This window comes from Vipera ursinii, assembly GCF_947247035.1.
Source record: "Vipera ursinii genome assembly, chromosome: 2".
NCBI lineage: Eukaryota > Metazoa > Chordata > Lepidosauria > Squamata > Viperidae > Vipera > Vipera ursinii.
In genome coordinates this window covers 72526650-72552270 of record NC_139513.1, presented here as the reverse complement: position 1 = coordinate 72552270, position 25621 = coordinate 72526650, and the positions used below count along the sequence as shown (strand labels likewise).

The 25621-nt window shown below is 38.9% G+C and overlaps 4 protein-coding genes across 6 annotated transcripts in view; 1 reads left to right on the top strand and 3 right to left on the bottom strand.

The window, feature by feature from the left end:
- FANCD2 (FA complementation group D2) overlaps positions 1-504 on the bottom strand; it is a 57958-nt gene extending 57454 nt beyond the window's left edge. The window contains exon 1 of the mRNA XM_083353892.1: positions 497-504. The gene's annotated coding sequence lies outside the window, so the exon portion shown is untranslated. The remainder of the gene's footprint in view (positions 1-496) is intronic.
- A 136-nt stretch (positions 505-640) lies between these two features.
- On the top strand, positions 641-13985 carry EMC3 (ER membrane protein complex subunit 3). The gene is made up of 9 exons (XM_083352678.1): positions 641-694; positions 1532-1733; positions 3934-3991; positions 6585-6678; positions 8460-8564; positions 9766-9847; positions 9945-10024; positions 10573-10655; positions 13818-13985. The coding sequence occupies exons 2-9, from the start codon at positions 1579-1581 to the stop codon at positions 13944-13946; spliced, it is 786 nt and encodes a 261-aa protein (XP_083208804.1). The 5' UTR covers positions 641-694; positions 1532-1578; the 3' UTR covers positions 13947-13985.
- A 2764-nt stretch (positions 13986-16749) lies between these two features.
- On the bottom strand, positions 16750-21392 carry LOC310634366 (uncharacterized protein C3orf62). 2 transcript variants are annotated; one of them, XM_083352680.1, is made up of 4 exons: positions 20849-21392; positions 18447-18541; positions 18272-18296; positions 17678-17808 (listed from the first exon to the last, which is right to left on the bottom strand). In XM_083352680.1, exons 1-4 carry the CDS (start codon positions 21346-21348, stop codon positions 17805-17807), a joined length of 624 nt encoding a protein of 207 aa, XP_083208806.1. In that variant the 5' UTR covers positions 21349-21392; the 3' UTR covers positions 17678-17804. The 2 variants fall into 2 exon arrangements, with proteins under 2 accessions (XP_083208805.1, XP_083208806.1); XM_083352679.1 differs by lacking the exon at positions 18272-18296 and having other exon boundaries at positions 16750-17808.
- Positions 21393-25108: 3716 nt separating this feature from the next.
- Positions 25109-25621, bottom strand: part of USP4 (ubiquitin specific peptidase 4) — a 59790-nt gene continuing 59277 nt past the window's right edge. For both annotated transcript variants that reach the window (XM_083356127.1, XM_083356128.1), the window contains one exon: positions 25109-25431. In XM_083356127.1, coding sequence (XP_083212253.1) covers positions 25312-25431 — 120 coding nt within the window. In that variant the 3' untranslated portion in view covers positions 25109-25311. The remainder of the gene's footprint in view (positions 25432-25621) is intronic.

Genomic DNA, 25621 nt, shown 5'->3' with positions numbered 1-25621 from the left:
ATTGTAAGGGCGACTCTGAAATATGTTACCATATTTTATCTATATCTTAAATTTGTATTTTATTACTATTTTAACTTAAATTGTATTTTAATTCCATTTTAAATTGTATTTTATCCAATTCCATTTCGGATTGCTTTTATCGTTTTGGTGACGGTTTGTTGCTGGAACTTTGTACTTTGATATGGCCCAAGGGCTAATCAATAAAGTTGTTGTTGTTGCCTAATTTCCACCACACTGATTCTTTCCTTTCGATCCCGGGGAGGAGGGGGCAACAATTCTGCTGGAATGAAGCTATTTGAGGTAATGAGAAGGGGGTTTATTTCTTAATAGTTGTAGCGTTTGTATCTCTTCTTTCCTTTTCAAGTCACTTCATTCTGTCGTCTCCCTTCCCCGACTGACTGCGATCCTGCCAGAAGAAGCGAGGCTCCTAAAGCAGGCATTCCGCCCTGACTAAACCAAACAAGCGCAGTTCCCGCGCGGATTGCTTATGGCTTACCAACGAGGAGCAACTACCGTACAACACAGTCGCTGCACACCCTTCGGCGCGGGCTCCTCTTCCAGTTTTGGAATTCTCCCGCCAAACCGCCCACCCGGCGGCGCTTTGGGATGATCTCACCAGTTAGGAAGCAGCCATTTTCTCGGGCACTTTAAGAGGACGTCAGTCGTTGATCCCGGAAGGCTGAAGGGGGACCAGGTTGGTGCTGAAAAGCGGGTTTCCGAAGGTCCTTATGTAGCGGGATGAGACAGTTTGGGGCTTCAGCCTCCCCATTTTCCGTATTTGGAAAGAAGGGGGGGCCCTCCAAAAAGTGGGATGGTTCTGATTTAAGAAATAGGGATAAAATCATTTCCGTATGTCTTATGTTGTTTGTTTTTTTTTAAAGTACCGAGGATCAAGCCCCAGGTACTTTGTTCTAGGTCGGGTAGGCAACCTCGGCTCTTTTATGACTCGTGGACTTCAACTCCCAGAATTCCTGAGCCAGCATAGCCAGCATAGCATAGCTGGCTCAGGAATTCTGGGAGTTGAAGTCCACGAGTCATAAAAGAGCCGAGGTTGCCTACCCCTGTTCTAGGTGTATGGAAGCGAACTATAATTATTTCGAGGAAAGGGAAAGACACGTACAGTAATGCAAGTTTAAAGACTTCTCTGACTTATCTTATTTCTTCTGCTTTAGAACCGAGTTCTTTATGTTAAAACTAGGACTGGAGCCCAGTATCTTTTTTTTTTAAACGAACCCGTTTCTTTTAACTGCTCATCCTTTAACTTTATTTTTCACGTCCTCCTCTCCTGTGCAAATCTAAGCCATGCTGCCAGACTAGCATCTCCAGCGTGAGGTTTTTTTTTTTTCCATAAGGCAAATGGAAAAAAATAATGTTCAAAGCTTTCCTGGCATCCCCCAAATCTTACTTTTCTTCTAGATTTTTGTTTAAATTGAAATTTTGTACATGTTTCTGGAAAAGTTATCAATGATAATTTCGTTTTGGGCTCCTTTTGGACTCATCAGTTATTATACCATTATTTATGATCTTTTAGAGATTAAATATTGAAGCTGGTGTGCATGACCAGAACTCTTCTTAAAAATGAGTGAACCAGAACTGTTGTTGGATTCCAATATTCGATTATGGGTGGTGCTTCCCATAGTCTTCATCACCTTCTTTGTGGGGATGATTCGTCACTATGTATCCATCCTTCTGCAGAGTGATAAAAAGCTTACTCAGGAACAAGTGTCTGACAGGTAAATAGTTGACAAGTGTCTCTTTAAATAATTATAATAATATAATATAATAATATACCATGTAGATTGATTATAATACATGTTGCATGAGAATAAATAGAATGTTAGTGAAGAGTTCAACACTGATCATAGTGAAAGGTAAAGATTATGATAGCCTCTTTATTGTTTGTTTATACATTGATAAATGTACAAAGGATGATTGTGGTGCCATTAGGAGAGGTATTGCGTAGAGATGTGACCGTGCATATGGTTTTGAATGCAGCATCACAACTCTGTTGTTGGCTGAGAACATAAATAATTTATGGCAGGTATTAAATACAGTGAAAATCAGTATATTGAAAGCCAAAGTAATTGGCATGTCAGGAGAAATATGCAAATAGATTGAATGTAGTGGAAATGGAGACTTTTAAGATGTGTATGTAGTAAGATAAATGATAAGATCAAAAATGTATTGGTGTTGAATAAACAGACTCAATATAAAGTGTGTGACAGTACAAAAGAAGCGTGGTTGAGGTGATTTGGTCACATACAATGGTTGAAGATCAATAGCAAAACAGATAATTGAAGGAAGATGAAGTTGAGACAGAAAGAGATGAGTGATAAAGTTCTGTTTGGATGGAGTTAATGCAGACTGAACAAAAAGAGAAAAATGAAAATTTAAGGAACAAAATACAGTGCATGTAGTCCATGAGTTGGACTTATTTTGGAACAATTTTTGCAGTGGATGTTAAGCAAATCACCAGACACCACAAGCAAATCCTGAAAATTCCCCAGTGGGCGTATTTTGTTGGAAATCAGCAGAAAAGATTGCAGGGATCAAGTGACCATAGGATACTCCCAGCTATTCATAATGTAAGCCAGTTGCCAAGCGCTCAAAGTGCAGTAACATCATGCAACAGTGGTAAATGCAAATATAGGTTGTAAGTCACTTTTTCCAAGCTGTCATAATTTTGAATCATGATTAAAACAAATGGTTGTAAATTGAGGACTGACTGTATACAAATCAAAGTATGGCAAGTACAGTCTGCCAATGTAGAAAATTATGGATGGAAGAGATATAGTGAAGGATGGTAATGTAAAATGATTGAACCTCCAGACTTCTGGAAGGGAAAATTGAGTTTTGTTACATGGATTTGTTATATCTGGTGCAAAACAAACTTTACATTCCACAATAGGAACATTATATCAGTTTTCAACTATGGAAGTAATAGTATGGACTGGGGACATATTGCTATCTCAGGATCTGGATGATTTGTTATCATTGAAAGAAATATGAGTTTTGCTTCATAATTTTGAATTCTGCAGACTATCAAGTCATCTGCTTAGCTGAAGCTAACACATGAGCAGGTCATGCAGTAAGACAGTGATTCAAAACATATAACCAAGTGTACAATGCAATGAAAGAAAGGAAAAAATCCAATTTTGACAGTGGTTTAGGACTCTAGGTGTAAATTGTGGCAGAACTAAAAATGATAATTAATGTTGGAAATCCTTAAATATTACTGAGTAGTTGCCATTGGATAATAGTGTGATGTATGTGAGAGAAATCACCAATTATAGGAAGCACTCAGGTGTTACTGCACCTAAAGGAAGTGCAAACTATTCCTATTTCCTAATGGCTTATTGCAGGGGTAGGCAACCTTGGCTCTTGCTCAGGAATTCTGGGAGTTGAAGTCCACGAGTCATAAAAGAGCCAAGGTTGCCTAACCCTGGCTTATTGCAAGCTGAACTGCTCCTCATCAAATAAAGGAAACAGGCACCAAACTTCATTGCTGTTTATATGTTAGTAAGGATCTAGATATGATTTGATTTCCATAAAATAGCAGATTGTTTCATAACTGTTGAGCTCTAGCTTTGGATGTTTAAGGCTTGTGTTATCTTAAACATAAAACTTGACTGTGTATGGAGGATGCAATTCATGATGGCATTATTAAAGGTAAATATAAAACATTGTTTGACATAATGGTGTCAGCATGAAGGAATTAAATAGCTCTCAGCTAACACACTGATAGTGAAATATTGCTCCATGCATTTCCTTAATATTTTCAAGATGATGTTATTTTGTAAATGAAAAATAGTCTTGTTAATGTTATTAAGATATTTTCCCACAGTTTGCCCAAATCTAACACATAAAAGTGCATCTTTTTGCTGATTTCTTGTTTTCTTTCTTATTTTACGTAATGGCCTTGTTTTATTTCAGCCAAGTTCTCATTCGAAGTAGAGTCCTCAGAGAAAATGGAAAGTACATTCCAAAGCAGGTATGTAAGAGATTCCTATTTGTGAAATTGTTATTACTGTGTGTTGAAATTAAAGGCTATTATGTATGTTTGCCTGACTGACTAAACCAGATCTGCCACTAATCATAGTTGTGGCACTAACTGTGATTCCTGTGGCAAATGATATAAGAAATCCATCCAACTCCAGTTGACCAGTTCCTGTTCAATTAGCCAATGTTCCAGCCATCATTGTAATTAGCTAGATATCATTACTAGAATTATTACTGTTTTAATTTTTTTAGACTTGTTAGTTAAAAATACCAATGAAAGTCAGTACTTCCCTGGGATACTGATTCCCAGATTTTCATATCCTTTCATATTTAACAACCAACAGGGAGTGAAAACTAAATCTGGATCATCAGAAATCTTGCATCAAAAAATAAACACATTATGTGGCTAGTTCTGCCTGTTGGCTTTATATTTAGAAATCATATGAGAGAAGATAACAATTGATTCACATCCTTCATCCTTGAATTTATTTTTGGAGCACAGTAAAGCACATAGGAAAATTCTATTCCCAATGAAAGTTAAATTAGGGTTAGAGTTAAACTTCCTTGAAGTCAGGGCCAAAAACTGACATCAGCTTAAATTTGCAAAGGCTCTGGCAAGTATGTGTGGGTGGCTCTTTTATGTTTGGATTTATTTGCGGACTACGATAAAATGCTTGGGAAAATCTCATTAATTAAACTGGGATTAGGTTCGGGATTAGGCTTCTGAAATCAGGGCTAAAAACTGATGTCAGGATTATTATTCACAGAGGGTCTAGGGAAAGTGAGGGTCACAGCTTTTCATTGGGACTTACTTGTAAGCACAGTAAAATGCATGGGAAAAAGCACTCCCAGTGAAAATTAAAATAGGATTAGGGTTAGGCTTCCTTAAAATTAGAGCCAATAGCGACATCAGTGTTAGATATACAGAGTGTCTCTAAGAAAAGTAAGGGTGACAGCTTTTTGTTTGGACTTAAAATTAAAGCTTTTTATTCCCACTTAAACTAAAATTAGGATCAGGGTTAGAGTTAGGGTTAGGCTTCCTAGAAGTAAGGTCTGACAACTGGCATCAGGGTTAGATTTGTAGAGGTTCTCTAAGGAAAGTAATGATGAGTTTTTCATTGGGAACTTTTGTGGACCTTGAGAAAATACATGGAAAACCCCATTTCCAGTGATTATGATTTAGTTTATGATTAGGATTAGGCTTCCTGGAAATCAGAGCCAGTACTAACATCTGCACCAACTGCACTGGTTGCGCAGTGGTTAAAATGCAGTATTGCAAGCAAACTCTGCCCACAGCCTGTAGTTCAAACCTGATGGTTCAAGGTTGATCGAGCCTTTCATCCTTCTGAGGTCTGTGAAATGAGGACCCAGATTGTTGGGGGCAATATGCATATATTGCTTCTACATTGTAAACCACCCAGAGAGTGCTGTAAACTGCTGTGGGGTGGCATAAAAGCCTAAATGCTGTTGCTATCAGAGTTAAGAAAGGGAGGGTGACAGTTTTACATTCAAACTTATTTTGAACCTCAGAGAAATGCATGGGAAAATTATATCCCCAATGGAAATTAAACTAGTGCTAGGATTAGGGTTGGAGTTTGGGTTAGGCTTCCTTGGAGCCAGATCAGAAAACCGACATTCATAGAAGTTCTCTCTGGAAAGAGGGTGATAGCTTTTCATTTGGACTTATTTGGGGACCTCAGTAAAATGCATGGGGAAGTCCCATTCCTAGTGGCAATTAAACTAGGGATAAGCTTTGGATTATGCTTTTTTGAGGTCAGGGCCTCAAAAACCAACACCAGACTTAGATTCACAGAGGCCGTTAAGGAAAATGAGGGTGACCACTTTCCGTTTGGACTTATTTTTGGACCGCAATAAAATGAATTGGACGATTCTATTCTGAGTAATTAAAGAAAAAAAGATATTGATTGCTTTGAGATTATTCTTAGAACATCAGTTCTCAGCAAGATTAAATATACTTCAATATCTTTCAAAGGTAATGTGTTTCTATTATTAATATGCACATCCAGGCCCATGGGGCAATCACATCTGACATCTGCTAATTTAAAATGCTGAACTATCAAAAGTAGGGGATGATTGTGCAGCCTTTTGTACTTCGGTTGTTTAGAAGGCAGTTATATATTACTAACTGTAGAACTGGGAACACCATACATTTTGAAAGATGTAATCAGCTGCTTTTTCGTTTATGCTGTGTATAAACTTGAGTGTCAAATAACATCATCAGTATCAAGAAAGAGGGGGGGAAATGTGAACCAATGCAACAAGGTTATGTTGAAAACTATGGAGATGACCTTTAAGTCCAGGAAACAACCTGTGAGATAGGCCAGATCAAGAAAGAGACTTCCCTCCCATCTGGAGGTATGCTATCTTTATATAGTTTTCCTTATTCACAGGTCTTTCACTTCTTCATTCTAACAAGGGCTTATATTTTCTGTTAGCATATCTACACACTCTTCCTGTCATACTGGAACATAGTTTTACAACCTTCCCCTAGCATCCACATTCTAGTCATTCTGTTGTGAGATTAAACCCAGTCTTTGATAAATGTTGTCTTTTTTTCCCTACAGTCATTTCTGACACGGAAGTATTATTTCAATAATCCTGATGATGGGTTCTTTAAGAAAACTAAAAGAAAGGTAGTGCCTCCTTCCCCAATGACAGGTATGTAAGAAGCCTTCCTGAAATAGTTTTGTCAATGATATTAGAAACATTTAGTTTTGTTTCAGTCTTAGAAATAGCAATTAATCTGAGGGCTGATTTATTTAGAAAAATAAAACAAGCTAGATATCTTGCATGATAACTCCTTCTTTCTGCTTTCGTTCTTGAAAATCCTGCAAGATCATCTGGAGAAGAGTGGTTTCCCTTTACTCATAATCTCTCTCTCTTCAAGCAGCACATAATACTAGAGCTCAGAACATTTTAAAGTAACAGACATGGTTGAATGGTTCAGTAACTTGCATTGTGATTGCTTTCTACTCTATGTCAGCCAAACGCAGACTATGGTTTAGATCAGGGGTGTCAAACTGCCGGCCCACCGGCCAGTTGCATCATACAGGGGCTGCGCCTATCCCAGCTCCGGCAATGTAAAAAAAGTAGCGTCATGTGACGTGGCGAGTTTGACACCCGTGGTTTAGATTATTTTATATACAGTCTGAAATGGGCTTGTTTCACAGTGGCATACTTCAGCTATAGTCTAGTTTGGCATTCTGATTTTCTGGTTCTCAAGCAGCCTCTATTGTCCTACCAAACAGAGACTGCTCTCTGGAGGAGATGCAAAATCGAACCATTCCATCGACAGCATTTCTGCCATTCTGGAATTCCACACATACAGGAAATTAACTCAAGTCCTGATTAATTGAAAAATCTTTTAGGTATGAGGCTCTGATCTCAGTGGCCATATTTTTTCCTATCAATTTAAAATTTAAATGAATTAGTAAATGTCAGGGATATCTAACCTCCAGAAGAGTGTCGCTGGGGCCTCTTCTTTAGAGTAGTGAAGTAGTCTGTAGGATTGGCAGTGTAGTCAGTGTGACTGAAGCTAAGTTAAGCTCATTCTTTCAAACAAATGTAGTTAACTATTTTTTGTTTGAACTTCTGTATAATTGTTTTGAAAGAATAACATGTTCCAGGTTCTTGAATGGGATCAATTTGGAGCAGTTTGTACAATTTCAGATTCTGATCCTAACAATTAAGACTTTGCTACCATTTACTGTTTTGAAAGCTACTCTGCCCCATTCATGTCCTTAGGATGAAAGACAATTAACTGAGATCTATTAATTAACTGAGATTAACTGAGATCTATTAATTTTTGTATGTACCTCTTAAGGTTACTCATACATTACTCTTTATTTTTAAACAAATTAATTTTAAAACAGCTCCAAATGAATTTAGGCTAAAAACAAAATAAGTAAAAAAGAAAAACCACTTATTAATTTTAGTGAAATAAATTCACAGGCTGTTTATAAAAGATGCTAAAGCTTTTCAGTGTTGGGCCTGGTGCACCCGGAGAAATTTTAAGAGATATTGAGAATATTTACAAGAAGAGTAGACTATAGATAGGCCTACAGGCCAGTCATTCTCAAAAAGCAAATTTAAATACTATTTAATTAAATTATTTGATTTTTAGTGTTCATTCAAGACCTCAAGACAGTGTACCTAGCCACTTCCTCAATTAACTTTTTCCCACATAAGAATTTTAATCTGTGGGGTAGATTGTCCTGAGAGTGAGTGATCCAACATCAACCAGTGACCTTCTATGAGTTGAGGGTGGGCTACTCTTAACACTTTAATCATTGTACCACACTGGCTTGCTAAATATTAAAATGAAGATTAAGCCAGGGTGATCTTTTGTTTCCTTCTGTTGTTGTATTCAGAGCTTTTCAGAAATCCAGCAGTGAAGGCAAACTGTTGTATATTCATCTGAACGTTCATTTGCCTTGCAGATCCTACCATGCTGACAGATATGATGAAGGGGAATGTAACAAATGTATTGCCTATGATTTTAATTGGTGGTTGGATCAACATGACCTTCTCAGGCTTTGTCACAAGTGAGTGTCAATCTAGGGTTCCAGACCTACACAGTCAGAAACCTTGCGATACTTTGCATGCAGATGTGGCATTCTAGAGATCCTCTGCAATGTGGGGGGGGAGTTCGATTTTTTATTAATTAAGTACCATCGTGTCAGTATCAACTCTTAGGGACTACGTACATTTTTTTCAGTCCCTAGCCTGGTCTCAACTCTGCACCCACTACCCCTGTAACTGAATCCATCCACTTTGCTGATGGTCTTCCTCTTTCTTTCCACCCTTCCTAACGTTAGAGTCTTCACATAGTTCAGACATGTCAAACACAAGGCCCGGGGGCCGGATCCGGCCCGCGAAGTGGTTTCATGTGGCCCGTGACGCCATCCTGGAAACAGTGAGGGAACGGCCCCCACTGCTTTGGCCCTGGCCCAGAGACCCTCCTCCTGCCAGAGACCCTCAGATCTGTCCCACTCCTGCCCAGGCCCCCATAGGCACCCTTGATGCGAATGATGTAGAGCTGGCCACACCCACCCAGTAGGCCATTCGCACTCTAGCCACGCCCACCCAGTAGGCCACACCCACCTAGGCCATACCCACCTGGCCCCCTGAGGGCAACCGCAATGCTGATGCGGCCCTCAATGAAATTGAGTTTGACACCCCTGAGATAGTTAATCCAAAGCATGATAATTGGAGCATTTGTGCTTGAGTGAAAATTTTGGTTTGATTTATTGGATGATACTTTTGTTGTTATTGTTTGGGCTATGGGAGCCTTGGATAAATCGTTATTTGTTAGCTTTAATTTTCTTCTTTGAAACAAAAATAGCAACTTACACTGGGATTGCTTTATGACTTAGAACATGGTAAATATCAGGAAAGATGTCCTTTCTTTTGGAAGTAATTGGTGTTACACAATTTATCTTGCTGTGCTCATTTGCCAATACTATACACTAGTCAAAATGCTTCTGCTTTGTTCTTGTATTCATTTGCACTTTTCCTGATAGTATATGTGCAGTACTTGTTAGTTTAATTTGCTTTGTTTTTATTTAGTGCATTTCCTCTGCTAACTCTTTTTTTATCTTGCCTTTCTGTTTTTCAATTTCCCATTATTTTTGTTTTTCAATTATTGAAAGTTGTGTTTTAAGCACCTTCTCATAATATGTCTCCTTTTGTAAGGCAAGATGCCATACAGAATAGTTCTAACACTTGTTTTTAAACTTTTTGCAGCAAAAGTCCCCTTTCCTCTGACATTGCGTTTTAAACCAATGCTGCAGCAGGGTATTGAATTGCTTACTTTGGATGCATCTTGGTAAGAGTTTTTCATTGTTTGACCTTATTTGAAGCGGTTCTAGGATCTTATACATGGGGCCCTTATTATTTAAATAACAATTTCTTTGATTTATTAGGGTAAGCTCAGCTTCTTGGTATTTTCTAAATGTCTTTGGACTTAGAAGCATTTATACCCTCATTCTTGGCCAAGATAATGGTAAGTTATTTTCTGTACATTTAAATTAAAACTTTTACAAAGAGACGAGAAAATTTGAATCACATGTTGCTACTGTTTCCTCAGAAGATTACTAATCTGTTACCTTTTGAATGAGTCATGAGCTGGCATAAATTACATCCATTCAAGGAAATACTTGCTTGTAGCTTTAATTCAAAAGGATTGTGAGAAATCGATTCATATATACTGTGCAATTTGGAATTCATAACTATTATTTTTCTCTCCTAAAAAGGTTTCTCATTGCTGACTCTATTTGAAATAATTTTAGTGTTATGATGGTAAATCAAATTGCTCATGTTAGTATCCGCTGCAAATTAAAATGTTCTTTTTTAGCCCTAGTTAAATGTAAAGCTTTTTATATTCACTTTAATGCTGAAGAAAACTGAGCCTGTTGTTTATACATAATTGGCCAAACACTGAAAGGCTATTTCATTACTTACAGAAATGAATGCTTTTTTATCATTTTCTGAAAAGTCTTCTTTATTAACGTAGAGCATACTATAATGATCCACTTGTTTTCATATTTGTAGCTGCTGATCAGTCCAGAATAATGCAGGAGCAGATGACAGGAGCAGCCATGGCCATGCCTGCAGATACTAATAAAGCATTCAAGGTACAAGACTTTTTGAAGTTCTTCAAATCATAGGTAACATTTCCTTGAATGTAGATTGGAAATGCTTTTAAAGAAAGAATAGCTGCAGAGCGTGCATGGTAGGAATGCTTGCTAAATAATTCTCTAGAATAGGGTTGTTGTTTTTTAAGATTTTCTTTCAGGACCCTTTCCCACTTTTAAAAATTATTGAGGATCCCAAAGAGGCCTTTCTTTGCATGGGTTATATTTATCAATATTCACAGTTTCACTGCTGGTACTGCATCTCATGATTATCTGACTGAATTTTAGTTTTATTTTCCAACATAGGCTGACAAATAATTTTGATTTCACAGACCCCTAAGAGGATCTGGGGGAGGGACCCCCAAAGGTCTTCAGACTATAGTTTGGAAAACACTGCTCTAGACAATTATTGGATTCAAAATCCATATTCACATCTAGTGTTTTTTTAGCTATACTGAAGTTCTTTGGAAATGTATTGGCGTATTGTCAGTGAAAAGACCTTTAGCGTGAACTGCTTATGAACTGAGCATGTGTCAGAATATTCAGTTAATTCAGAGCAGCAAACAAGTTCAGCAAACTCGACCGTTGCTTTGGAGAGTTTGGGCAGAAACTCACATGACTGAATTTGTTTTAAGTTGTGGACACAGTGGAAATATGAGGAATTTACTTGGTAATCTATAGAGCTACTTCAGTGTTTATTGAGAGAAAACAACCCAGAAGTCCCTATGAATCTTATTTGGATAAAAGTGATGTGTTATGCAAAATGTGGCTATGGTTATAATTTATTTATTTATTTATTTATTTTTGGGACTTATATGCCGCCCTATCTCCCAAAGGACTCAGGGCGGCTAACAACAATAAAAACAACAATACAAAAGTTAAAAGAAATAAACAGCCCCAATAAATAAGTTAAACTAAACAATTAAAAATTAAAAAACATTTTAAAAAACCCTGTCGTCAGTCCAGGTCAGCCTGATGAAAAAGGAAAGTTTTAAGGCCGTGGCGAAAGGACCGGAGATCCGGGGCCATCCGGAGCTCAAGGGGGATTTGGTTCCACAGGGCTGGTGCTCCCACAGAGAAGGCCCTCCCCCTGGGGGTCGCCAGCCGACATTGTCTAGCCGATGGCACCCTGAGGAGGCCCTCTCTGTGTAAGCGCACTGGGTGATGGGAAGTCGTTCCCGGCAGCAGATGGTCCTGCAAATATCCTGGGCCTAGGCCATGTAGGGCTTTAAAGATAAGTACCAACACCTTAAATCTCACCTGGAAGACAACCGGTAACCAATACAGCTCATGCAGGAGGGGTGTAATATGGGAGTATCGGGATGCTCCCATCACTACCGGCGTGGCCGCATTCTGCACCAGCTGGAGCCTCCGGGTGGTCTTCAGGGGCAGCCCCATGTAGAGAGCATTGCAGTAATCTATCCGGGAGGTAATGAGTGCATGAGTGACCGTACGTAGGGCATCTCGGTCCAGATAGGGGCGGAACTGGCGCACCAGGCGAACCTGGGCAAATGCCCCCCTGGCCACGACTCCAATATGATCTTCAAAACTGAGTCGTGAGTCCAGGAGGATGCCTAAATTGCGTGCCCTATCAATGGGAGGTAACACCTCTCCTCCCATAACCAAAGATGGAACCTCTTGGACAAGTCGAGATGCCGGTACGTAAAGCCACTCAGTCTTGGCTGGGTTGAGCTGGAGCCTGTTCTTTCCCATCCAAATCCGTACCGCTTCCAGGCAACGGGACATCACATCAAGGGCATCGCTGGGTTGGTTCGGGGTAGAGATGAAAAGCTGGGTATCATCAGCATATTGATGATACCTCACCCCGAAACCACAGATGATCTCACCCAGCGGCTTCATATAGATGTTGAACAGGAGGGGCGAGAGTACCGACCCCTGAGGCACCCCACAATTAAGGGGCCTAGGGGTTGACCTCTGCCCTCCTGCCAACACCGTCTGTGAACGGCCCGAGAGGTAGGAGGAGAACCACTGTAAAATGGTGCCTCCCACTCCCAACCCCTCAAGACGTCGCAGCAAGATACCATGGTCGATGGTATCAAAAGCCGCTGAGAGGTCTAATAGGACCAGGACAGAGGAATAAACCCTGTCTCAGGCCCGCCAGAGATCATCCACCAGCGCAACCAATGCCGTCTCCTTGCTGTACCCGGGCCTGAAACCCGATTGGTATGGATCCAGATACTCAGTTTCCTCCAGGACCAAAGGGAGCTGCCGTGCCACCACGCTCTCAACAACCTTCGCAAGGAAGCAAAGGTTGGAGACAGGACAAAAGTTATTTAAAATAGCTGGATCCAAGGCAGGTTTCTTGAGGAGGGGCCTTACCACTGCCTCTTTCAAGGCGGCAGGGAAGCACCCCTCACTCAAGGAAGCATTAATAACTGCTAGGAGCCAGCCTCGTGTAACCTCCCGAGCCGCATAAACCAGCCAGGAGGGACACGGGTCCAACAAACACGTGGCGGCACTTAATTTCCCCATGATCCTGTCCACATCATCTGGAGTCACAGGATCAAACTTTTCCCAAATATTATCGGCCAAACCCATCGCTTCCCCCTCGTCAGATACTGCCCAGTTGGAGTCCAAGCCAGCCCGAATCTGAGCGATTTTATCCACCAGATACTCACTAAACTCCTCGGCCCGTCCCTGCAAGGGGTCCTCTCTCGTCCCCTGATTTAAAAGGGAAAGTGTCACCCTAAACAGGGCGGCCGGGCGGTTATCTGCGGATGCAATGAGGGTAGCGAAGTGAGCACGCTTCGCTACCTCCATTGCCACAAGATAAGATCTAGAAAAGGATCTTAACTGTGTTCGGTCAGACTTGGACCGACTGGATCTCCAAATGCTCTCTAGGCCCCTTCTCCAGCGCTTCATCTCCCGCAGGTCCACAGAGAACCAAGGAGCGCTTCTCCGGCGCTTCATCTCCCGCAGGTCCACGGAGAACCAAGCCTTGGCACCAACTGACATTTTGGCTAGGAAGATGACTGGTTAAATGTTCAGGCAGTTTTTAATAGGTTAATCATGGATTTATACCCAGCTGCTCAAATTTAGACTCCTAAGACGTGACATTGAACAATATTTGAAAAGACCCAGTGTAGTAGCTATTTGGTGATTCCTGCTTGTCCTATCAGTGCTCTTTCTTTACCATTACAGACAGAATGGGAGGCTCTAGAACTGACTGACCATCAGTGGGCGCTGGAGGATGTTGAGGAAGAACTCATGGCTAAAGATCTCCACTTAGAAGGCATGTTTAAGGAAGAATTGCAGACATCCATGTTCTGAGGACCTTCATTTGGTTGGCATTAAATCAGTTATGTTTAATATCTGAAGTCTGTTCTTATTGATGACCAGAATAAATTTGATCAGAATGTCTGTGAATTATGTAGCTGCAGGCAAAAAGTCTTGCTTCAAGAGCCTCTTCTGAGACTGATGTTTTCTGAGTTATCTTAGAACTCGTGCTAATACTTCTTCTTTGGTCAAATGTACACTACTAAACTTGTTACCCAAGCCAAACTCATTGGAAGAATTTATACGTTGTGGATAGCGGAAATGTATTAAGAGTTGAATACACTGCTGCTGTACCTGTTAAATGCCACCATTTTTGCAAAAGATGGTTTAATGCTGAAGTTCCTTGACAGGTAGGGCTTAGCCACACTGCATTCGAGAAACTACCTATCCTTAAAGACTTGAATTTAGGTGGAAAGAGCATGCAGGTGTTCTCTCTGCTTGCTACCATATGGTTATCCAGATGTTCAAGTTACTAGAAAGTCTTGGAGCTTTGCCAAGAGCTGGATGAAGAATCCCCTTTTCCTTTCTCATTTTTCTTCTGCCACCTAGGTAAACACAGTAACTGAATCCTGTTACCAAAATGGAAAGTAAATAAATTTCACTGTAGTAGATATCACTGACTAGAATAACTTGGATTTTAATTTTAGAATGGAATACTCGTAAAATATGGATTAGAATCAGATAAATTCCTCTTTTTATTGAGGTATGTTTTTGATGGATTTTAGATCTACAAAAAATGGGCTTTAGATCTTAAACTAATCTCTCAAGAGACAAGCATTTAAAGTTTCAACATGTATATGAAATAAGATTCCCTATGAATTATGTTTGTGGCTTTTGGAGTACAGGGTGTTGTGTGTATAATCAAGACAATACATGTTCCTGAGTTCACCTGGCTAAAATCAGATTGACTGAATAATTTCTTTAGTTACCAGCCAAAGGTTATATGTGGCTGTGCTCAATTGTCAGACTGTGACACTAAAGTAGCAGTGCATTAAAAGACTAGTTAAGATTTTTAACAGTGTGGTGTATGTACAGTATTTCAAATATTTCATGTTACAATTTTTCAGAATAGCATTGGCCTTGATCTACCCTTGATAAGCCTGAATTTCCCAGCCAGTGAGACCTTTGCTGAGAATTTTGAGAATTGATGCCCATGTACTCGTTGAATTATGCTATATCACAGTTCTGTGCATCAGCAAAATAACAACAAGAAACAGTTCCTCACAACTGTGAAATGGCAATGCTAAAGTAAGGAAAATGAATAAATCCATGGATCACATTGTCCCAATGGAAACCTCTGGGGATGCATGTTACATTTAATATTGTTCCCATCCTTTTTCTGTCACATACTAAAAATTGGAATGAGAAGAGACCTCTTTTCCTTGTTCCTTAAGTCTATTCAATGTTGAGCAGCTCAGGGAGGGGGGAATTATGAAGAAAGTGAGGTTTAAGCCATTCCTCCTCTCAGATTGTTCAGCTTATTGCAAAAAACATTTCAGGTAATATCTTGGTTCTGATAAAGGGGGATGGAGGCTTGGACATGGCCTATAGACCAGATATTTCCCATTGCTGTCTTAGAGGGGGAAGGATATAAATGCACCGTGAAGCTAGCTATGCCCGTGAAGCCCATATGAGCATCCCCACACTTCATTTCTTCTGCTGTAAGGCAGGTTTCTTTGTTTTAGATTCACGAGCTTAATTCTATCTCATATCTCACATATGAAGATAATTTGTTCTGTAATTAAGGTATGAAAATTGCTTATTTGTTTTATTTTATTTTCAGGCACTCAACCTCTATCTAGTTTAGGCTTCTTTAAGTCTATTTTATGCAACCAATTTTTCCCCCCAGCAGTAATGCAAATTGATTTGTATCTCAGTTCCCACTAACTTAAAAAACACCCAGGAACTCTTTTTTTCATTGCACGTCTGGGTTGATGGGTACAGTTGTTTATCTGTTTCAGATTCATAGCAAATGCCATACTTAAGTTGCACTTTAATAGTACACATTTCATATGATATATAAAGAAATTCATTCTGTGCTAGTGTGCCCATATCAAATAATTATATGTCCTTATATCAAATGATTTAAGAAGACCTTGAAGAAAGTGGCATTCTAAAGGTTGAATATTTACTGAGATATAATAAATATATCTGTAAAGTATCTGAAGTATAGATAATTATGTGTAAAATATCCATCTTCCTGATGATTGTAAAGCAAATCACTGCCATGATTGACTCAATTTTACAGCCTTTTTTGTGGTGGTGATTAAGCAAATGCTGTAGTCATAAAGCCACCACTCTAGTTAGTAAGCAAATGTCACAATCATTAAGTGAACTCATTGTTCAACTATGGGGTGTTTTTGCCAAAAACTGGAAATAAACACCAGGTTTTGGCAAACTTGTCATAAATTGTGGTCACGTGACTGTAGGATGCTGCAAACAGCCATAAATACAGGGCACCCAAAATGCAGTTATGTAACTGGGCGCACGCGTATGTATCTGTTAGAACTTCGGAACTGGGTTGTATCTTTGCGGGGGGGGTGGGTGTCTGCTGGAATTTTGAGCGGTAATTAAATGAGCAGTGGTATGTCAAGGACTTACCTGTATTTGTTTTTTATGAAGAGTGGCAGGTCACAAAGAGTCAATTGCAGCAGATGCCAGCTAGAAACCAAGCTATAGGTAATGGACTGTATACAGGACTCTTTATGCCATAGAAAATTAAGTAAAAATATATGGGCTTTTTCCATTCTGGATATGGATAACGCTAGAATTATGTATTTGTGTAAACATTCACTGGTTCACTTGTGGACATATTTTTAATGTAACAATGTTTCCAGTTAAATTATGCTGGTATTTGTTTATGTTTCTTAAAAAGTGGAGCTTATTTGAATTGCTGAAAATATGTCTGTTTTTGGCAAAGACAAAATAGATTAAGTACATAAATACTTTTTACAATCATCATCATCATCTGATAAAGAATACCCTGCTGCTTACAGTTTCTTCCATGGTCAATAACAGTATTTTATCCCTAAAAAGGCTATGATAATATGTGAAAGCTAAAAACCCACCAAATCTTTAATTTCATTCCAAATAAAATTTTTAGGCAGTTTGGAGGGTGGAGGGATGTTCTTTTAAACTATACATTTACAATCACAATGGATTACACATTTTTTCCTCCTTTCCTGTCTGACATGAAAGCAGATGTGTGGCTTGCTTCCCCACAGAAAACTATGGCGTAAATCATCAACTGTAGATGCCCAAAATCCTACCATTAAATGAATCCTCAGGTGTAAGAAATAGATATTTCGTTCCACCACCAGTCAGTTTTGTTATTAGTGGTTATCTGTTCTGTGTTTCCTTCTGTGAAATTCATCCCATGATTCACATCTGTTTTTTCTGGTTTAAAAACATGCGCATCTGCTGCTTGGCAAAAATTTGCAAGTAATCACGACTTAAATCATTATGCCGCAATCTGGCTTATATGCAATATCTTTTTTGCAGTGGAAACATACATTGAAGGGCAAAGCTAAAGCAGTAGCATTTGATTTAACTACAGTTCATTACCCTACAGAGAAGAAAGAAAAAACTCCCTGCAATATTATAAGTTGGCTTCTTTAATGGTGTATCTGGCAAAGGGCAGGATGGCTTGCATGGTTTAAAAATGTTACTACCAAATCTTAAAATAGCTCACACTTTACACCACCTGCTTAGTGCAGCTGGTGCAAGGTGGAGCTGTTCAATCTGTATTCTTCTTCCATATCCAGCAAGGTTTCAATGATAGCTTCATCTTCTGGGCTGTGTTCTAGGACCTTTCTGAAATTGTTCCTCTCACCCAGATGGACAGCTGAGGCTTCATCTACAGAAAAAAATGCATAAAAGGCTAGTAATTTGCTCCAGATCCTTCAAAACATCAGAATGATGTTTACTTTGCTCATTCTGAAGAAGCTAAAGAGTTTCAAATTGAATTCCAATTGTCCAAATGTGAGAATGTAATCAAAATTGTTTCTGCCATAATTTGTATTTGGTATTCATTTTTTCCCTTAACAATTATAATAACTCTTCTCACATCTATTGTAACAGTGTTTGCTGTTTCAAATATCGATGGGATCTATTTTGAGGGCTTGCAGGATTGTGAAAAGCTAATGAACTAGAGGCAAGAATCGTAACACCCGCATTTATGAAAACAGAAGCTTCTAAAGGAAGATGCCTTCCCATCACGTATTTCTATCTTCCCACTTTTAAGGCTATGCTTTTCAAGCCGATGCAAAGTTAGCCAATGCTACTTTCCAGAGCATAGCTTTTTAAAAGCAATTACTTACCTTGCATTCATTTTGTGCTTGACATCTGTATTAAAACAATATAAATTGATAAATCTGTACAGTTTAACTGCAGAAAACCTGATGCACATATTCTTGTTTCTTTAAGCACACAGTGCTAATTCCCTCCATAGAACCAATTTTAAAAGATGTATGGAATAGAGGAGAAAATTCTTACCAGCAGACATATCTTCTTGATCCTTTGGATTCTCTGGAGGAACATCACAGGAAATTATGTTTGTTTCTGACTTCATGGATCGTTCATCAGTTTTGCTGAACAGCATAAAAATACCTTAACTGAACACTAGATCAGGAAATTTCCCATTGTAAGAGAAAATTTGAAAACAAGCCAACCAATTTCATAAACTAAAATGAAATTTATCCCAGTATTCAAACAGTAGAGATGTCTCAATTTTCAATTATGCTATCCAAATTCACTTAGTATAGCTATTTTTAAGGCATAAGCACACTGAATTTGTAAGAACTGCATCACTCTAAAAATAAAAGCTTTTGAAAAAAAGCAATGCTTCTTAGTTTGAGTTTGAGATCGGTCATTGTGAATTCTGTTGATCTCTATTAAAACACAAACCAGACAATCTTTGCCTCCACCCCCTTACCACAACACTGTAAACAAGTGCCTGCTCTATTGTTTTTTAACATATAACTTGCTCTTTGGGTAATGATCATAATGAAGGTACCTAATAATAGAATACCATATGTGATAATTGAAAAAAAATATGATTGTGCCATTTATTTAGGGGCCTTTTGACCTCTATCCTTCAGGCTACCACCAACTACCATATACCGTATTTTCCGGCATATAAGACGACCCCCGACTTTTGAGAAGATTTTCATGGGTTAAAAAGTCATCTTATACGCTGGAAACCCTATACCATTTCAGATAAATGACTGTCCAGTCTCTTCTTAAAAACTTCCAGTGCTGGAGCATTCACCACTTCTGGAGGCAGGTTGTTCCACTGGTTAATTGTCCTCACTGTCAGGAAGTTTGTCCTTAGTTCCTGGTTGCTTCTTTCTTTGGTTAGTTTCCATCCGTTGCTTCTTGTCCAGCCTTGTGCTTTGGAGAATAGCTTGACTCCCTCTTCTTTGGGGCAGCCCCTGAGATATTGGAACACGGCTATGTGGACTTCAACTCCCAGAATTCCTGGCTGATTCAGGAATTCTGGGAGTTGAAGTCCACGATCCATAAAAGAACCAAAGTTGCCTTCCCCTTGACTAGACATACCAAATTCCAGCAACTGTTCTTTGTATGTTTTATCCTCCGGCTAAATCCGGCTGCAACACAAGCCCGATTCAGCCCTTTCTGATGCAGATGGTGCAAAGCCGCCCTTTTGAAGCCCAAAGGGGCTTTTCCTTCCACCCACCCTTTGGAATACACGCAAGAGCTGTGTTTACATGATGCACTCTTCCAGGCCAGACTGCAAACGGCACGCCAGAAGCTGCAACCACCGCGGGAACTCCAAGTGCCTGCCTTTCGGCAGCCTGCACTGCCGAGCGTGATACGGCTTTGACAGCGCATTTGCAGATGGAGCAGCTGCCGCGTCTGGAGCCAAGCCCTGCCCGGGCGGCGGTTGGCCAGGCGAGCCCGGAAGACGCACTGGAGAGCCGGGCTTGGGGCGGCCATGCCAAGGCCGGCTGGCAAGGGCCACTGCGTGGGCTGCAGGCAAGAGGGGCGCCAGGCCACCAAGTACCGCTGTCCGGGCTGCCGGGATAGTGGGTAGCAGGGTGCGCTCTGCTTATGCTCAGATGCCGCTTGGGTGAGGGGGAGGGGCTTCCTGCCGCTCCCGAGGTCTGGCGTTTGCAAGGGGGAGGGGAAGGGGCTTAGAGGCTCTTGGGGGTGGGAAGCGAGGGTCACGTTGGAGGGGGGACTGGACTAAGGAGGCTTGAAGTTGCTTTGAATGAATGGGGGCGCTCGATTGATTTATGTACCCGTATTTTCTGGCGTATAAGACGACTGGGCGTATAAGACGACCCCCGACTTTTGAGAAGGTTTTCATGGGTTAAAAAGTCATCTTATATGCCGGAAAATATGGTAATGGGTGTGATCAATTCCATCTTGTATGCTATGGATGTCCACATTTCACAGAATAAGGAACATTGATTCAAAGGACTGGACATTTTTACCTCCATGGAGCAAGAGCACACTCTGGAAGTTTTGAGCTACCTGTCCTCTTAAGGATCTTTTGCAAAGTCTACCTTCTTAAAATAGCATCTTAGCGATCAAAATTTCATCTGAAAACTGATACAAGTTCATACCGTCTCAGTTTACAATGAATAAAAATGCATTTGCCTGCTGGTAGGAGACCAATGTGGAGTTTACTCATTTTCTCTTGGAAATATATTCCAGAGCTGATGAGCTCTGGAATAGAAAATTTTGACCAGCAAATTATTAGGTTATGGTATATGTTTTGATTTTGCTTTGCATTGTTTTTTTACCATGTGAGCTTGGATACCAAAATACCTGGAGTCAGCTCTAGCATCTCCCCTGGAACCAAAATCATCAAAACAAATTCAGATGCTGCTCATAATATTACAAATCAAGACTGTGATGGCAAAGCATACCTTACTTGTCCTTTCTTCCATCTCTCACTGTCTTGTAGGCTGATAAAATACTGCTTGTCAGCCATAAACATTGGTGGGTGCAACCATATATTTTCCTTGCTCATCAATGGTTCCCGTTTGGTACATGGAATACTGGAGGTTACCGTCACTGGAAAGAGATTTGACCTAAGGAAGGGATTCTCTTTTTCAGGAGGAGAAGAAACTGCTGAAGATGGCTGGGGGCAATACACAGTAGGAGATATTACCTCTCCCTTAGAATTAAAGATATCTGCATTAGGGGGTGTAGAAAGCTGCACTATTGGCAAATCACAGTCCTGGTTGTTGCTGGTATCTTGGGATGGAAGGAAAGGAATGGAGAGATCTTCCATTGCTCGATCAATAGCTGCTGCTAGCTCCTTACGGCACCTACTTAACTTTTCAGACATCTCACCTGAAAGGGAAAAATAGCTAATTGTCCAGAAGTCTGATTGCTTATAGAAAGTTGTAACTGGAGCAAACATGTAAATATTTAAAGGTAATATTCCTCTGCCAGACCCTCCTAAAACTTGTAGACTAGTACTCCTTTGATTGGTCTTTCATCTTTAAATATAAAATTGGGAGGATTTACACCTCACACTAAGCCATGGGTTTCAACACAATAGTAAACAAAACCATTTTGTCAATGAGGGTACGATGTTATTTTAGCCTAAATGCACACTGCATTTGGAGACAGAGACCATTTGGGGTTTGTGCAAACCACACTTTATAACATATAGGCTGTGAACTGCAACAATTGATTTATAAAAATCCAAATAATAGCAGTTTGGGGAGCAGATAACTTACAAACCTTCATTGAACAGAGGTAGTGCATTATTAACCATACCACATAGCCATACCACATTCATGTTGGTACAGTTGTTTAACTATGTCTGAACCAGATTACTTTGATCTCTTTCCTCCTATATTTGGAGGATACCCATCTCCCTCATAAAATGATTTGCTGAACAGCTATGACTAAGTATGAGTGCATACCTTTACAACAGATCTACTTCTGAGTATAGTATAAACACACAGAGAAATTTTAGTTTGCTCTAAGTCTACCTAAAATACTTCTGGAAGTTAATTCAGAAAATACAAACTTTGACCAAGAAATCATGGCTTCATATTTTCCATCAGGCACTAAACCTGTTGAGACAGCCTGACTCAGTCATTATCTATCAGACTATTATAAGGAGAAAGGAAAAGAGAAATCATAAACAACCATCTCAGCAATTTTGGAGAAAGATTGATCATAACGTATTAATGGCACATCTAAGCTTTGTGCATATTTTAACAGTTCTTTTTTAAACTGCTCATCTACAATTTATCTTAATATTGTGTTGCCTCAACAATTTTATGTCCCAAATTCTCTTAAGATATTTAATAAACTATATACAATCTTTCCTGAAATTTTGCTTTCTCTAGAAATTCCATAATCTGTTGATAAGATACAAATATCTGTCTAAGCAACCTGCTTGTGACAATATCATCAAAATGTGAAGGATGCCTAATCTACACTAAGGGTCTAATAAGCCAGTTCCCTTATTATAGAAATTTAATAAATAAATATATATTTATTTACATACATACATACATATATATATATATATATATATATATATATATATATATATATATATATATATATATATATATATATATAATCCAAGTTTCGTATCCACCAGACCTGTTTATCAAGGCTTCCCAATTGCAAGACCACTACAAGATAAAAGAGCAATTGCACAAATCCTTTTTAGCAAGAAAGTCATAGGCTGAATTGAAAGCCTCCCAGCTAAGAGTCTGGTGCCCCTCCTTTCCCTGTGGAAGGTTTCAACTGTCACGGAATCTTTGCTTCTACTAGAACTTTCCCCCAAGATGGGACTTGCAGTTTTCCAATGACAATTTATTATTAATAAATTTATATTAATTACATATTACTTAGCAAAGGAATTATTTTATTTGAATCTGATAAACCTAATCAGGACTGATCTGGATGAATATTAAAAAAGAAATATTGTTTATAGTTTGTCCCAGTGCTTCAGAAATTACAGCTCAACATTGTAAGCCTACTTCAGACAATCATTTTCATTAGTCATTTTTTCTCCATAAATGGCCGGTTAGATGACAGTTTTTAATCTGTAAAAGGATTGTCGATTCTTCCTAGGAGGTGAGATAAATAGACTTAAGCCAATCCAACATTCTTAGTAAGATTAATTTCCAAGAAATGGAGCATGAAAATCATCCCTTAAAGGCTAAGAAATGATGTATGAATTTACAATTCTAGCTTTATAAGTTACTGGTATGTGAATACATAAACACAGCACCCAGGCTACCACTTTATTCCAAGTTAACAGAAAAAAGCTGCTGTATCGTTGGTATTGTTTGATAGAGGCATTACTATTCAATCAGGTAATGTCTCATATCCTAGGATATGCTAAAAACCCTCATTCTCCACCCAGAAATACCAGAGTACATACTTTGTGCAATCCGTTCCTCTTTATTTTATTCTTTACCTTTACACAGTAAAACAATCCAGTGCTACTCTAAAAGTAATTTTGATACTATACAGAATGTACACACCAGCTAGGTTTCAACCTGGACAGAGGCAAATCAAGATTTCTAATACCATTTGTACAGCATTTAGAAGAAACTTAACTTTGATGTACTTACTCTCTGATCATACTTAAAAACAGTGAAGATTTTTGCTTCAGTATGCAACAGAAATATATAAGATATTTAATTATATATTGCTTTTTGCATTTAAATATTTCACTCTCCAAATGTTACACTTAAAAGAAATAACCCAGAAAAACAGAAAAAAGCAAAACCATAAAATGTGATTTGACATTAAGCATTTAAATAATTCCAAGCCCTTTTCTCTGCCCATGTGCAAGAAAAAATATGCAGTTGAGATAAAACCTCAAACCAGTTTAAAAATCTGGAAGCATTGGCAACTCAACCAAATAATCATTTCAGTGCTTTAGAAGAATCACCTGCAGATCTATATAGTAATCATTGGGAGATTGTCAGTGAACAGTATATAGCTGACAACAGTGACTCTTCCTCTGCTAAAATTTACAGAGAATACTTGATCACATCTAATAAATTCTGCTAAAATAGTGTTGGATCACTGGTGTCTATAGCCTGTGGGATGTCAGACAAAGGTCTATGTAAAATTTGTGGAAAAAAATGATTCTGTTTTGAATGAATTCTTGGAACATAATACCAACAGCAAAAGGAAATAATTTCATGAGTTATTAATATGATTTCAAAGCCATTTCCATTAATAACAAATCTCTTTATTATATGTCATTCCTGGGGAGCATTCAAAACTCTCTTAGTTTATATAGATAAGCTACTACCAAAGTACATTAGGGCTTAGTGAGAAGGATATGGATTAAAAAAAGAACAGCAAGACGATTTTTCTTTGGTAACTTTTAGTTCATGTGGAAATGAACAGAAGGGAAATTACTCAAATAAATAGGAATAAAATACCTGGAAAGAAAATGAATGGGTTCAAACGCATCCAAAGTAATTGGATATTACTGTGTGGCATTCTTAAGAGAAAAAGATTAAGACCTTTATATGGTGCTGATAATTGCATAAATATGAAGAAAAGGTGTCAAATGAGCATAAAGAATTGCTACCAGATGAATATGAAGAAAAGGATTTCTGAACATTGCTACAGGAAAGAAATACTATCTGTATGTTACTTCTAAAGGATTGCTTTACTGTCATTGATCCTGAAAACATGGAAACTATTTTTGAAATACTTCTTAGGTAATTTTTGGGTGGGAGACTTTGGGCTAGGACAGGGGTAGGTAACCTCGGCTCTTTTATGACTCACGGACTTCCAGAATTCCTGAGCCAGCATAGCTGGCTCAGGATTTCTGGGAGTTGAAGTCCATGAGTCATAAAAGAGCCGAGGTTGCCTACCCCTGGCCTCGGGGAAATACTTTCTCAAAAAAAAAGTCTGATCAACATGTCCAAAAGGGATTGACACAATGTTGTGGTAATATGTGCTAACCAAGACTAAAGTTGGTGTCTATATGTTGCACTTCTGCAGCACTCAGATGTCTCCCAGATTGTATACTTTTCACAATGCATGAAACTAAATGCATTTCTTTCATTGAAGCCCAATTTGAATTTGCAAACCAACACAGCCATTTTTTTCTTAACATGCATCGCTCCAGTCATATAGCAGCTCTTAATCCCATACAATCTTCATAATACAAAGTCAGATTTAGACAACAACATTTTATTGAACAGTTAAGATAGAATTTGATTAAAAACTCTTAGGTTAAAGAATATGCCCAAGTTTGCCATCTTATTGCTTCCTCTATTTATTTTTCAGTGCTGAGGCCTCCTGTGCTGTCCAGTAGCCCTACAGGGGTTCAAAATAAGTCCTCAGATGCATTGTCATATTAGAGATTAACCAAACAAATTCAGTTAGTATCCATGCCGTCACATTCTTCAGATTCTGGTTCCATGCTTGGGCAAAAAGAATGGCTTCCCTTGAGCTTGACATCTCTACGTTGGTAAAACAGTACATATGCTGCCTTTGTCTGGAAGAAAGTGATTGAGAAATATATTTAAAAAATCAATACCTAACAGAAAAAATGTAATCAAGCTAGCCTATAAAGCCCCAGGACTCGAATCTCTGAAATATATACATACCTACATAGAAGTCTTGACATCTTTTTCAGAAGCCTCCTTTAAGTGCCACCACTAATGAAGTGAGGCTATCCCCCCCCA